Raw genomic sequence first — 16,090 nt, 5'->3', positions numbered from 1 at the left:
ATTCATCTAAGACTTATGTTTGACAATTTGTATCTTGGGGCTTCATATTCAGTAGAGTTTGTCTTTCATCATATTCATTGAGCTGTATTTCATTGCACAGTGAAGCCAACAGAAGCTTGATTTCCACAACACGGATCATTAAAGAATCTGGATCTGAATATAATACACATAAAAAAAGAAAGGGTACAGTCACCAACAAAGTGTTAATTTTATTTCAATGAGTGAATAGTTGTTATGTTTTATCATTTTTGTTTTCATTGACAATGTACAGTCTCAAGTGGACGTGGTGTCACCAGTGGTAGTTTTTAAGTATGATGATGGCATGGAAGCTCCCGGTAGACCGTACGCTCAGTATGCCGCAGGACAGGAGGAGAAGAGCGAGGGGAAGCAGCCAAATACTCTGCCCAAGCCAACGCTGGATGCATTCAATGAATGGGTAAGCTGCTGTAGGAGTGACAAGATTTCCACATTAGGGGCTGCCGAACCTTGCAGGGTACTTAAAAAAAATCAAATCAGAAAATATCAAATCTTTTTCAAACAAGTGCTGTTTCCTATAATGTCCTATATCCTGGCCATCCCTGTGCAGTGCATAAATGAGAATGCAGATTCTCTGTTTTTTTAATGGAATTTCCTCATGTTGTTTTCCCTTTTGAAGCTTGGTCAAGAACTGGCCTACCTGGAGACAAAGATTGGTCTGGACGTTGTGGAAGGTGACCAAGAAGGTGTCTGCCTGAGATTCAGTCCCCTTACAAGTGCTCCATGTAAGTAATTTGATGGCAGATTGAATGGAGTGGGACACAAAGTCCACATGTGTCAAATAAACATTTCAGCAAAACGTGGCATTTGGGAATTTTTGTTCTTCAATAATGTATGCCAGACATAGGGTGCGTTCGAGCGCTCTAAAGCGAACCAAAGCGAACTGAACTAAAGCGTACCGTACCGTACCATGCCAATTTTGGAGCGTTCGAGCGCTCTGTGGAGAAAGCGTACTCACAAGTTATTTTTAGAAAGGTCACGCTTGTTTGTAGCAAGAATGTCATTCACCCCTGGCGCTTGAACTACTTACAGTTGTCCAGAACAAAGAGAATGATGTTTTTGCATTGTGACGTATGCGCATGATACGCGCATGCTTTACAACAAACTTTTGGTACGCTTTGGTACGCTTTTGGAGCACACGGGGAAGTGGTCCACTTTTGGCTCAGTACGGTACGGTACACTTTAGGAGCGTTCGAACGCTCCTCTGGCGCAGGTACGGTACGGTACAGTTCGCTCTAGTTGAGCGCTCAAACGCACCCATAGTCTAAAGATTTAAAAAGTAACAACAGATTAGGCCCCTATGTAAATTTGAGTGTATGATCATTTACGTGCTTTGGTAAGAAAGCAATCATTACAGTCTTGGTGAAATCAGTGTAGCTGAGTGTTTTTGACATGAACAGTTTTATACTATCATTTACATGAGAGGAGAAAAAGAAAGAATACACATGTGTACCAGAATTTTATGATTATTATTTATGAGTGCATGGCATCTGAAATTCAAGTAGAACTTACTTTCTTGTTACTAATGTGCATTGAAGAGGCAAACTCTGTAATGTAGTGTGTTATTCTAATCTCATTACCCATCTCTCCTGTCTGCTTGTGTGTTTTCAGATCGAGGAACCAAGGCAGAAAACATTGACAGCTTCATGGAAACCATGAAGACTCTCATTGTGAGTATGATTATGTAATTTCATCATAATCATCTTGACGACATTTACTATGAAGGTCACAGTTATCTTTACTTTAAATTATTACTACAGTGTTACCCCTTTAAGCATGTAGATAAATATGTATGAACCTTCTTTCCCTGTACCCTCCCCCCTCCTTTTGTTTCTGAATATATTTCTGCATTTTCAGGATTTCAAAATTTCCTTTTGATCTATGTCCAATATATAGCATTTACAAAAACTGTTAAGATTAATCCTTTTGGCGGGGAGTCGGGTTTTTATGTAATAATGGCTGCTTGGCATTCGTTCATGTTATAGACAATGGATTAGAAGTACAGTTGACATGATGCAATGTTCAATATGATCAAAGTGTATTCAGACTTTGCAAAATACTGTTTCGCTGCCTGTGGGAATTGTCATGCACAGTGTTGGATCTATGCTCATCATACGACCAATGAAGGTAGTAGTACATTAATCAGTAAAAGTTGTAGGTTGAATTGACTTATGGCTGAAACAATGTGAAGTTTAGCATAAATACAGAGAGAAACCCAAATTGTGCTTTGTTGACAGATCCAATAGCTTTCCTTTTCTTAACAAATTTGTATTTCTTTAATGTGTATAGAATAGAGTTTACCAAATTGTGATTAAGTAATTTCCAGAGTAGGGTGATATAATTTTGCTGGCTTGTATGTTTCCATCTCTTAGGCAAAGCTGAACCTGACAATAGAGCAGCGAAGACCATTCCTGGAGCTGGCTGCTGGAAAGGAGAACTTGAGTGTGGTGGACAGTGAGAGACACGCAGGACTTGGCATTGTGCAGTAAGCTAGCAGATATGAGTTCTCAGGAATAGTGCTGTATGCTTTTAGAATCCAGAGGTTTGGTGGAGGACAACATGTATGTGTGACTGTGGCAACAGAAGACATGATGCCTACTGTTTATATGGACATATATGTCGTTATTATATACTTTTTTTTTTGGGGGGGGGGGGGGGGACATGTAAATAATGTAAACTGGTCCAGGACTGATTATTTGGTATCCCATAAAGACAAATACACTCATTCTATTCAAAAGTGAATGTCAATGCCGTTATTGTGTGATAAGTTTGATTCAAAGCCAAAAATCAACATGTTTACACTGTAGATAGACAAATATGTTCAGCCCACATGCATGGAAAAAAAAGTGTAATGAACATTTAAAGGTAACCAGAGACAAAATACAAAGATAACCATTAAAAGGATCCCTCTGTTTGTTAGTACCAAACCAAAAGACCAAAGCCTGAATTAATATACAGACATATGATAATTCCTTCAAGTTTTTTGCCCCTGTCTCTACTCCTTCCCTGAACAGATTTATTCCTGATTACCTGGCCAACCAAGACCCAGAGGCTGAGCAGACCAAGCGGGAGATCAGCAAGCTCAACACAGAGCTGGTCCAGCGGCTGCAGGCAGGAGCAGATCCCGCCCAGAGGGGGCTATACCAGGAGGCTGTCACATCAGAGGAGACGGTTGCCGTGGCGGTGGGCGTGGTCGACGGTGATGCCAACCTGGAAGAAATCCTTGATGCGATCTGCGACATTGGCCGAGAGCTGGAGGACTCCTCGCAGGTTTGTTTGCTAATGCATACAGTAGATTTTAAGATATTTGTGATCTCTAAGAATGGTGTAGACTTGTTCTGAAACAATTACACTATGAGGGGTGGGACTCCATTTCCCAAGTAAAAAAAAAAAAAATTGTCTATAAATTGCTGTTATCTGCTGTCTGTTGGTGGGAATAGTTAGGTGTAGACTCAGCTAAAATGAAAGGGGAAGAAGTTTGCCGATAAGAATTTACATAATCATTGAATTTGCCTTAGTTGAATAAGTCATTTCTGCATCTCCGAAAATTGCAACTTTGTAGTTCAATGTGGTGGTATTGTGTGAATCAAATGCAGTGATACGCAAAAGTTATCCTTAGTTGACGGGAGTGGCTGTTGACACCACCTGTGACTGATTCATCTCATATCAAAGACAACCATGTTTGGTGTTGAAAAAAGAGTTAAAATTGTGACTAATTGTGACCGATGACAACCACTTACAAAACAGCTTGGCCATAGCCGATCACATTTATTTCTTCTATATTTTAATCCCCTGTAGATGAACATTGGAAAGCTCATTGGTTGATAATGTTTTACAAGCTGCTTGTATGAGTCACATGTTTCCCTTTTGTAATGGCACGCTTAATCTCATGAGATATGGGTTGTTGTTTGTTTGTTTTTCGTATATTTGTTCGCCAGATTGATGTTAACAGATGCTATGAAGTACCATTGTCATTGGTATTTATCTCCATAGCAATTTGTTGTTTGTCTTGCCATGTTGCTGTTACAGTTCCTTGAGACGATGTCTGAGCTGGTATTGAAGGGAATCCAGGAGGCAGAGAAAGCTCTAGAGAAAGAAAATGAGAACAAGCTTATGGAAGAGGTGAGACATATGCTTCCACAGTGGCACAAGCTAAACTTTTATTTGTACAAGATCCTCGGCAATTGTCATTTCAAATCTCATCTGTACCCTAAAATGAACATAGTTTACTTTCACACACCAAACAGAAAATTCAATGTTGTGTTAGATAGATGATGAGCATGCCTCAAATGTCTTCTTTTTTTTTCAATGTACTGCCGATTATCTGAATACTCGAGCCATTTTGAGAAACAATATGAAGTGATACACTGCGATCAAATGTTTGAATTTGTTTGTTACACGTCTAATGTTATGTTGCAATCAGCCTAGTTATGTTCAAGACCCCACCCCCACAAAGTTATGTAACTGGAGGTCTCTTTGACATTGATTTCAGTTCAGCTTGTCAATAAAGAAAGGATCTAACTATCTCCCTCCCAGTAACCAAACTTTGTCTCACTTTGTCCACCAGGGTGTGTTGCGCCAGGTGCCCCTGGTTGGCTCTTTCCTCAATTGGTGGTCCCCACCCCCTAAGGAGGCTGTCGTCAAGGGGAGGACTCTGAACCTGACATCTGGTAAGTAAAATCTCAGGCACTTCTTTGTGACTCTGGGATGTTTGCTCTTGATGTTGATATTCAATTGGCCTTTCAATCTTAGAAACTTCCTTTCTTTTCCCCTCAAAGATTTTTATGCAGACAATACTGCTGAAACCTGTCATACATATTAATATCACTCCTGATTGTCTTGAATATGCAAATTTGGAAAAAGAGCAAAAAGCATGACAAGCAGTTATAGGAGAACTGAGGGAAGAAATTAATCAACACTTTTTTGATTGTTCAGATATAGGCTACTCTGTTGTGATATATATCCAGTTCGGAAAATACATCTGTTCACAGTATGCCCCGGACTGATTGACTTGCCCTAAAGATTTCATAGTGAGGTAGAAGAGAAAGAATGGATGTACAAGAGAATCATACTTTTGAAGTTTCTTTCTCTCCTTTTTTTTTTTTTTTTTTTTTTTTTTTTTTTTTTTTTTTTTGGGGGGGGGGGGGTCATTTCAGGGAGTATGTGTTGTATCAATTGAACTCCCCTCTTGTGTCACTGAGAAACATATGGATATTTGTTACTCCTGGCTCGTAAACTTCCAAGATATTATGATGGCATTGCAACGGACAATAGTTGACAGAATCAGTTATGATTCATTTGGGAAATACTTACTGACTTTCTTGAGAGCAAATCTGAAGAATATCTCTAACATCATGGGCTTTTCTTTTGACATTAGAGGACCCCCCCCCCCCCAAAAAAAAAAAGAGGGAAAAATAGATAGAAATAAAGTGAAAAGACTCACAAGTCATGCATAATGCTTCAACAAATATACCATCAATTTTACCCTCCAGTGCCATTGTAATAATCATGCAATAAGTCGAGAGTGCCTTGTGGAAATGACATGCTGTTATATGATTTGCTCTGGCCAATCAGGAGCCATTGAGAGCACGGAGAAGACATACGAGCTTCACATGCAGGTGCAAGAAGACTCCACCTCTCCAATTAAGAGACGCCCCACCCCCAAACAACCCAGCCCGCCACCTTCGGCTGAGAAGCCCATCCAGAAGCGCGACCTAGAGGGCGGTCCTCAACCCACAGAGTCTCCAGCGGATGGGGCCCAGGGGACGCCTGAGAAGGTGGAGAGTGCTTCAAATAGCAATGCGAGTGAGGGCGCCAGCAGTGATGGAAATGCAACCAGGTAGGACAGGGGAATGAAAAATGGGGGGGGGGGGGTGGAGGGGTGAGAAGTTCAAGTTTTTACAGGTATTCGCAAAGACATGCCTTTTATCTCATCAATATACGGTACACGTCACTGAACTTTTTTTTTTTAAAACTTAGTGTATTTCTTTTTTATGTCAATGTAAAACAAGACCAAAAAAGTGCTTTATCAGGATTGTAGTTTTGGATTTAGTTTGCCATGCATATCTGATTTTCATATTGTTCCTTGATGTCCTGTACACAATGAATGATGTTGGCAGAATACAGTAACTACATGTATAATACAGTGTCGAAGGCATTGTCATTGTGACATATATGGAGCAGTCTTTAAAAAAAAAGAACACACACTAGAATTAAGCTAAAGGTCTTTCCCCTATTCTGAGTAATTCTTGAGGGAAACAATAGCCAAGGAGGTAGTCTGTAAACACTCTAGTAGCTTATGCACACCCTTCTAGTCTTATGTACAGGACAGTACACCCAAACTTGCTCTTGTTCATTTGACAATGGCATCTTCTGTTGAAATTGGTGGCGATATGAAGGTTTGGGAAAGACACACCATGGCTGTGTAGGTTCACGGCGGGAGATTGCCAGCAGAGTACTTCTGATGAATGTTCGTAGGTTTATTGGACCTACAGCCAGTATATCACAAAGTTAGCAAAGACATGGTGATGTGAGAATGCTTCTGTCCCTTCCCCCATAGACTTCAGAATGGACCCAAAGTGACACGGGTAGCGGTGCCCGCCCAGACCAAGGCGTTTGGCAGGGTCAATCCTGACCATTCCTTCCTTGTGTCTTCCATGGGTGGTGTGGCTGATAACGACTATGACAGCGACGATAGTGTCTTCACCAATTGAAGGGAATGGAAAGATTTTTGTAAACATTCCCCCGCGAATGAGAAATGAGGTAAACCTATGTGAATCCGTGTCAGTCTTGCACCAGGAAGCTGATCCCCCAACCTCTTTTTACAGAGAATTCCCATTAGTGAACCCCTGTGTGTGCTTCAAAAGATGGCTCTTTGTTCTGGCTTCAGTTGTACTGCACTTTTGCGTTACTGTTCTACTCTGAAGGCTTTGCTATGATCATTTTGTTTTACTTCTGTATTTTCTTTCAATGCCAGTGTTGTTTTGCTGTGCTTGACATTTGTGTTGGTTTACTATTGATAATATAAAGTTTGCTTACTGACCCATTCATTTTCTTGTGTGTCTCAGAATGATCCTTCACATATTGTTGTTAATTTGGTTTCTTTGTTTGTTTGCTGTCGTTTTAAATATCATTTGAGTGAACTGAGGCCTTCAGTCCTTGACGCAAAAGGCTACAAAAAAATGAAAATGACTAAATTAAAAAAAAAATTATGGTACTGAGGAGTAGTGAGTCTGTTTTTAACACCACCTTTCTACAGTTTTGTTTGGCTTCTGTTTTTATATTTCATTTCATGTAGTTTTGTTATTTATTTGCATGTTTTTTGTATGTTTGCTTTTGGTTGTTCACTCTAATGGTGGAGAAGTTTCCAGCTGCAGTGACGACGTCTTAGAGGGAGTTTCATGGAGAGCATGTCTTGTGTTTGACAGTGCAAATTTCTTTGTGACACTTGCGACTCACTCAGAGTTCAGTGATGCCTTGGTGACCTGCTGACCCCAGAGTGTGATAACACCATTCAGATGAATGATCTCTCTGTGGCACTCAGTTTGAGTTTAGATAATGTTGCCAATGAGTGCATTATGCTGACATGGTATGTGTCTACTCAAAGTGTGTGTACAGCATACGAAAGACAGCTGGTGTAGAAAGTCACCATGAAAGACTGAAAACGAGAACATTGGAAGAGAGCCGTCTTGATTTTGAGGTGACCCTTACTTCAGGGTATTTCACCCATGAGTAAATTGTAATTTTACATATGCAGTGAATATATGCTTGCTGCAATTGATATGTTAGGATGTTGCAAATGGTAGCCTGGTTGTTTCCCCTCTGTCCTGTCCAGACTTATCTCCCCTTTTGCATTCTTGTCGATCGGCACCTTGTCTGGATCACTTTCTTCTGCAGTTGGCACTGATGTCTGGGAACTAATCATCAATAGACAGAGAGTTACTTATTCCCTGTTGTGTTACCGTGGCCTTCCTGTTGGACTGAGGCACATTGTTCCACCCAAGTGGGCGTAACAATGTGCCTCAGTAATCTTACTATTAGGTCAAGTTTGAGGAATCATGTGAATGCTAATGAAATAGCCCAGAAAGTTACAGCTAGTATGAGTGCCTAGGTACATGGTGGGCATAGCTTGATTGTTACATTATTGAATGAATGCAGAGGTCGTAGAGTTTTACAAGTTTGCCATAGGGTTGGAAGTCAAATTGGAAATCAAAAATATTTCAAGGGCTACAAAACTTACAGACGAAGAAGACCTCTGAACTACATTGATTGCATTGCACAAGATATTGGGTATGACATAGCCAAGAATTGTTGCAGACACTAATGATGGACAAATGATGAACTATCCCAGGATAGTTCCAAGAAGCTGCTGAGAGGGATTATCACTTCAAGTTTCAATGTTCAAAGCATGGCATTGTGTACTCGGATCACGGTTATGTCCATCGAGTACTAGTGGGAAACAGTGGAGGATATTATTCTCTTGAATCAAGTTTGGTCACAGCTTGTTTCAATTCCTTTCAGAAGGCTGATCCCTATCCTAACATAAGTTTTGAACAAGATTTTTTACTGCATGAAGGTGATAAGATTGAGTAAATGCTGGATGACTACTTGATGTTGATATGAATGAGAAAAAAAAAGTGTCAAATTGCATCTTTAAGCTCATGGGACATGCTATCCAAAGATGTGAGACAACAAAAACCAAACTTTGCTAATGGGAAATGATTGGGGCCTGGTATTTAAGATGTTTCCATCTATCCCACACAATGAGGCATCAATCAAGGCAGTGACAGCTGCATTGCATGTTCTATCATTCATGAGTGTTAGTACAGGCAGTGTAACAGTCATGTCAGTACATATGATCTCCCAGGAATGTTGATGAAGGTCAAGAATTAGTCTCCTCCCACCAGCATCAGTATTGAAGATGGAAGTTTCTCACTATTTGTAGTACTCTTCTGTGTTGTAAGCCCTCCTGTTGTCTGTTTGTGTCCTAGAGATGACTTTGTGTATCTGGATAGTCTGTGTCAACATAGATCCTTGACTGCTATCATGTTTTAGTCATAGGAAAGCAAAGTACTCCTGTGATTTCTCATTCATTTTCCTTGTATGGGTAGAGCAGCTTCTGTTTTCAAAATGCTTTGTCTAGTTCAAGTTCAAGTTCAAATTTATTTCATATTTCCATTTTCTCAATGATGAGATTACAAAATTATTGACAACAAAACAAGAATACAAAATATATATACAATCATGTCTTTTGATTGTAGAAGAAAAAGAAAAAGAAAATATACTTGACACAAATGTACATGGTCATATCGTGTGAAAATGTCACTACTAAGTATAAGAAATATGATGGGGCCTACATAGAAGCTTTAAAGCTTGTAAAACTGTAGGTTCCCGAGTTCATAGGCATATAATTTTACACGGAGAACGGATATGTTTGTCTTGACCAACTAAAATTACACCAGTACAAAAAATCGATGAGTAATAAACTATATTGTCTATATCTATTGTCTATAGCTGGAAGCCCTGTTTCTGCAAGCTGTGCCGATTTCCACCCAGTTTCAACTGAAAATACACACTTGTGTCAGAATGTTGTAGACATGATTTCAATCCTAACTATCCATCACTTAAGCAGTGGAAAATGGAAAAATTTAACTTCCCCTTTCTGTGTGTGGAATGTATAAGTTTCTTGTCATTTTAGAAATGCTGGAATACCATTAGAGAAATAGTTCTGTCCTTGGGTTTAAGATTGTGCTTTGTCCACCACATGTTAGCCATTTAATTAGATAAGATTAGCATCTGTCTTTTCAGAATCCCTTGCAGATGTTTGCTTGTGTTTTGTTTTCTAGATGAAATTGAGAATATCTACTAGTAAAGAGATTCTGCTATGAATCTGTTGCTGTCAATCAATGTAGCAGGATATTAATGAGAGTACATACTGTGATTGCACAGATCCTTGTTGTTTGCAGTTATGCACTGTGTGTGACTTGCTGATGCAAATTAAAATTGTTTGTGATGTCTTGAGAGAAGATGATCTGTGTGATCCCACCTTTAATTGTAATTCCTGCAGAGATGATGTTGTATGACAAAGCTTCTGTGGGAACTTTGCATGATAGAAAAACAAGGTCCCTTTATGTCTAACTTGCTACAATATGTTTGCTATAATAAGTATTAAAATGAATTAGAAATAAAGTGTGAGCAGCTTGGAGACTATGCCTTTATCAACCAAGCTATTGAGATATTGAAAATACACTCCTGACCAAATGTTTGGAATTGACCTCAGCCCTTCACGTATACTTTGTTGCGCTAAGATAATGTACTGATGAAAGAAGATTGATATGGCAGAGTTCATTTTGTAAGATAACATGATTTCAACAACAGCTTTCAGTCTTTACACCTTTGAAAACGTTGAGACCTAATTAGTGTTAGCATAATCCAGTGTCTATTCGTCGACATTATTCCCTTTCTCTCCCCATGAGATGAGCAATGCAGATGATCATAGAATAGACGACGATTTGGAAATCACACATGAATACCTTTACTTTGGCCATCTCGGTCCAAAGCAATGAAAGAATTGTCAATCTGTTTTTTATGGGGGAATGAGGGAATTTGTATGACTTGTATAACCACTTCAAATCTGGTATTTGAATATTTCTAATGAATGCATTGCCCATTAATGAAACCTTTTCTTCTGTAGACAAACTCGTGGTGAATGACTTCTCTCACAGATGAGCTTATTGCATTAAGATATTTCGCTTGATCTCATGGGACTTTGTATTGGAGCCATTGTTAAAGCACTGTGCTGGTCTTCAAAGGGTGTAGGGGTCAAATCCAATAATGACCATGACTCGGGAGGGACTAAAAATGCTTTATCTCTTTTTTCCCCCTCTTTGTTTCCCCCCTATTTTCGCAGTGGAAGCAGCTTCCAGGAAGTGAACCCCAGTGATGTCAAGGACCTTTCCACCGAGCTGGAAGGGGAGGACATGAAGTGATCAACAGAAAGTCAAACAGATGTGGGAGCCAGGAAGTTGTAACATGCATTGTCACTGATCTTGGTACACTTCAACGGCTTCCATGTGTTGAGTAAGAAGACAAAACAAAACAAACCCACAAATAAGATTCAAGCATTTTCTGTAGACATCTTTCTATTGTCTTTGCAGCCATGCATGAGATGGCATTCATATGATACTTTTTCATTCTTGTTCATTTTCTGTAATACAACATATATTGTTTTGAACAGACTTGGTTTCTTTTCACTTTTGGCCTGATGAGACTTTGTGCTGATACCAGGATGGGGAATTCCTTTATTTAGAAACAAATCTTTGTTTCCAGTAACCTAACTTCATTTGGAAAGAAAACTTAAACATGTTCTCCTCCTTTTCATGTATAAATAAACTAACTGAACATGGGATATAGTAATGAAATAAAAGGAGGAAAAGAAGTTAGGGATAAGCCCCTAATCTATGAATTATGGTGGGGGACTTCAAAGGGCAATACATTCATTGTAAGTTGAGACTTAGGGCTTGCATGTTTGACTAATTGCAGTATTATAGTCATGATTATAATGTAACAGACAGTTGAATCAGTGCTTTAATCATGCGGTGAAGCTTGAAATGGAGCTGAAAAATATTGTAGACATTCAAAGCTAAGGTGCAGAATTGCAAAAACTGGTGGTTTCTTTTTTGTCATTCATAGGAAAACCTGAAGGCAGTTTGGTGAAAAATATGACATTGCTTATTTCCTCTGCTGACAAACTTGAGTGAGGATTGTGTGTGTTTGCTCTGAGGAGCTGCTCCCTTCTCTGTCCCTGGTTGCTATGGAAACCCCTCAAAGGATACCTTCTCCCACTGTAGGATATCTTCTCCCACTGTAAGATCAATGTATTTTTTTTTTGAAAGAAAAGTGGAATATCTGATGACATGAACAACACTACTTAGTTCTTTTATTATTATTCTTTTTAGTACAGTTGATGGTTTCCCTTTATCAACATAGGCTTATTTGCATTACTGTATACGCTGTTATTTTCGCGTACGATATTTTCACGAGTGAGGAGGTCACGGACATTTTCACAAGATGTTGTTTTCGCGAATTGACACAGAGGCCTTCATAAGCGCACTACATACTAACTGAATTAGTGTATGGTGACATTTTCACGTGTTGTTAAATTCGCAGTCCACCTGTGATTCGCGAAATTCACGAAAATTAAACCCTCACGAAAATAACAGCTTATACAGTATGTCATGACTTTCCAGTATGATTTCTGTCATGCAGCATTCATGCTCCTTTTCAGAAAGTTGTGATGAATTTTGACATCAAGTTTTCATGTAACGTATCATGACCAGCTGCATTAAGGATGTCTTGAGAAAGAGAGAAAAGTGTATGAACCCATCATTTCCAAGATTTTATAGTTCCTCTCAGGAATATTGCTTGGCACGCCCAGTTTTTGTGAGGGATGGGTTGAAAAGAATGGAATTACAGGACACCCTGCAGCTTTGCAGAAAAAGTGGTTGCTCTTGTAGCAAAAATACTCTCCTGGCTCAATCTTGAATTAGGTCATGATACATAGCAAGAAATATTTGTACAAATGTATTATTAGAAGAAATACAGATATTAAAAATTCCATACACTTTACTCCTTTTTTGTTTTTTAAGTTATTTTCATACTTGTCATACTCCTTTGTTTGTATGTACATACTTTTCTCAAGCAAGCTTTTGAAGCTGTAGTGAAGATGATCTATTAGATTTGTCATATTGATTTCAACTATTTTTCATGTTCAGTAAATAAATTTTTCATGTTCAGTTCCACTTCACACATTCCGTCTTTATTCAGAAAGAGCATTGTTTGTACACTATCTTCTGCCTGGACCTTTTGTTTTGATCTCCTGATGTAGTTTCTAGTCAGTAGTGACTATCATCCATCTTGTTGTATATGATTGGTCACATGATTTTAATCACATGACTAAATGACATTATTTACATTACGTTTTGTATAAAAACACCTGGCTGCATTGTTAAGCTTTGGGTTTCAGTTATGCTTACTCGGTCTGTAGTTGAAAACAGGTGATATCACTGAAGATCCTGTTGACATAAGAGATGATAAAGTAATGATGAAATGAATTCTTTAACTGTTTTGTTTGCAAGAGGACTGTATTCCCACTATATTTTATTACTATATTTTATTAAAATCGAGTCATGATGCTATTAAAAATGTGTATCTGATTTAGGGTGAGTTTGTATGTTTTTCTATCATTCTCACCAGTGTACATGAACACTTTGGGAAAACTTATTCCCTTTATGTGTTCCCTGGTTAAGGGGACCAACCCATTAATAAATGAAAGGAATGATGTCAATTACCACTTTCACAGAATTTCCATACAATGTACAAATGGCCCATAATCTTAACTGCTATCTGTATGAAATATGACATTATGTGACCGAGTGCAGTTTCAAGAGGTTTCATGCCTTGGCAAAATTTAATGACTGTCAAATGGGTCAATTACTTTAAAATACAGCTACTTGGTGACAAATTCTTCCCCACCTGAAATGTTGTCTTAATTAGGACGATTTTTGATAATCAATGTCACCCAGAATACTCGTAAGAGCATCTTCCATTTCTAGAGGGTTTAAAGTGCTATTTAAATAAACTATATTCCCTATGATGTATAGGCAATTTATGTCACAAATCTGTGCTTGAAATGTAAAAAGCTGATGATATGTAGGGCTTGACTGCAGCCTTAAAAACAAAAAGCTAATATTCCATCCTTATCACTCGTATTTGATCGTTTTCTTTTTTTTATGAGTTCTTTGCAATAAATACTTTTCTTAGAATGTGTTTCATAACTTTTGTCAATCTGAAGACTTTTAAACACACAGCCATACTATTAATACAGTATAGAAATTTAGAATTTGTTCATTAACAGAATAGTTTTTGAAAGATTTACACACTGGTCTTTGTAAAGGTGCGATACCTCACAATTTGTCCGGCCTGCATTAAGGGATGTATTATTGGAGGTTTACACCATGGTAGTATTAGAACAGTAACAGTTCTCATGACTTAGATTGTGCAGGAACATGGATTAAGAAGCATCTTGATATTAACAGTTCATTTCATCAGTCTAGAAGATTGATTTTGGCATCGCTGATATGATGAAATTTTATCTGAAGAGTTGTTTCACTCTCCGATTGGAATTTCTGATAGGGGCAGCACAGTGTACTGGAAAAAGATGCAAGTATTTGATTGCCAATGAAAGATTTGTACAATGACATGTTAGTGATTTGTGACAAGATGCCACGTTCTGTGATGGCGTGCACAGTTTGCGAGCAATATGTTTCATTTTGCTTTGGAACACATTTCTTCTTGTGTATTCAGATTCATAGATGTTTCTTGCAACACATTTCATGTGTAGATCAATAATTATTTATATTTTGTAACATTCTCTGTCTGCATACAAAATTTAAGAATGAGATTTACTTATGGGATCATTAATAAATAATTGTCTATCTACTTGTAACTCAACAGTCTTGACAATTAATTAGTATGTGTGGTTGTGATAGTGTGTGCACTTTATTATACCCCCGCCAAACGAATATACCCCCGCCAAATGAAGTTTGAAGGGGGTATATAGGAATCAGCGGACGGTCGGGCAGTCGGGCGGTCGGGCGGTCGGGCGGTCGGTCGGGCGGTCGGTCCGTTGCAAATCTTGCGTCGCGAACTACTTCCTCAGTTTTCAACCGATTCCCATAAAACTTGGCACAGATGTGTGCCTTGGGTTGTAGATGTGCAAGACATATTTTTTGACAGTACCCAAAATTATGTTGCCATGGTAACGGCATATTATGGGCAAAAATGGGTACAAATCTTACGTCGCGAACTCCTCCCACAGTTTTTGATCAATTTTTATGAAATTAGGTACAGATGTTCATCTGAATATGTTAATGTGCAAGACACATATTTCCGTAGTGGCAAAAAGTGCGTTGCCATGGTAACGGCATGTTATTGGTAAAATATAGGGCAAAATGCTTCATGGCAAAACTGCTTCATCAGTGTTCTTCCAATTCTCATGGAATTCATATTGAATGTTTGTCTTAGGATATAGGTCAGCATGACACATTTCTTGACAGTGACAAAAAGTATGTTGCCATGGTAACAGCTCACATATTATGAGCCAAAATGATGGAAAATTTTGTTGCAAACTACTTCCTCAGTTTTTGCCCAATTTCCATGAAACTTGGTACAGATGTGTGCCTTTGGTTGTAGATGTGCAAGACGCATTTTTTGACAGTACCCGAAAGTACGTTGCCATGGTAATGGCATATTAATGGCAGAAGATCAAGGAAAGATCTTGCGGATTTAACTACTTCCTCAGTTTTTTGACCAAAGCTTATGAAATGTGGCACACACCTTGATCTTGGTGGGAAGATGTGGAAGACATATTTTTCGGACGTGTCGGAAGCTGCGTTGCCATGGTAACGGCATATAAATGGCAGAAGATCAAGGAAAGATCTTGCGGATTGAACTACTTCCTCTGTATTCGACTGAAGCTCATGAAATGTGGCACACACATTGGTCTTGGTGGGAAGATGTGCAAGACATATTTTTTGGACGTGTCGGAAGCTGCGTTGCCATGATAACGGCATAATAATGGCGGAAGATCAAGGAAAGATCTTGTGGATTGAACTACTTCCTCAGTTTTTGACAAAAGCTTATGAAATGTGGCACACACAATAGTCTTGGTGGGAAGATGTGCAAGACATATTTTTCGGACGTGTCGGAAGCTGCGTTGCCATGGTAACGGCATTTAAATGGCAGAAGATCAAGGAAAGATCATTCCTTGGGTAAGACTGTCGTCACGGGGCGGGGGTATTAATCACCTTCAGTGATATTTCTAGTTTTATTTGTATCAAGTTGAATTATATCATTAGTCAAGATGTGTGACATAGAATTACTGTTGTAGGTGCAGCATGATTTACATTGATATGAACCATCTTCCATATTTTGCTTTTTGCTGTCCAAAGACTATGACTGACTGAGATGCTAGTTGGATTTTTTTACTCTTGTT

At 38.7% G+C, this 16,090-nt stretch overlaps 1 protein-coding gene across 1 annotated transcript in view; it reads left to right on the top strand.

Moving 5' to 3' along the window:
* LOC139724448 (putative pyridoxal-dependent decarboxylase domain-containing protein 2) overlaps nt 1-14,503 on the top strand; it is a 33,338-nt gene extending 18,835 nt beyond the window's left edge. The window contains exons 14-22 of the mRNA XM_071635589.1: nt 272-436; nt 656-761; nt 1,648-1,706; nt 2,409-2,521; nt 3,051-3,306; nt 4,066-4,158; nt 4,604-4,706; nt 5,611-5,875; nt 10,946-14,503. Of these exons, the coding sequence (XP_071491690.1) occupies nt 272-436; nt 656-761; nt 1,648-1,706; nt 2,409-2,521; nt 3,051-3,306; nt 4,066-4,158; nt 4,604-4,706; nt 5,611-5,875; nt 10,946-11,024 (1,239 nt within the window). The 3' untranslated portion in view covers nt 11,025-14,503. The remainder of the gene's footprint in view (nt 1-271; nt 437-655; nt 762-1,647; nt 1,707-2,408; nt 2,522-3,050; nt 3,307-4,065; nt 4,159-4,603; nt 4,707-5,610; nt 5,876-10,945) is intronic.
* The last annotated feature ends 1,587 nt before the right edge of the window (nt 14,504-16,090 follow it).

The sequence above is a fragment of the Diadema antillarum genome, unplaced genomic scaffold (genome assembly GCF_040938485.1).
Source record: "Diadema antillarum isolate AM-2024a unplaced genomic scaffold, OU_Dant_1.0 scf00000214, whole genome shotgun sequence".
Classification (NCBI taxonomy): Eukaryota; Metazoa; Echinodermata; class Echinoidea; order Diadematoida; family Diadematidae; genus Diadema; species Diadema antillarum.
The sequence above is the reverse complement of the archived record's forward strand: the minus strand, read 5'-3'. Positions and strand labels throughout refer to the sequence as shown.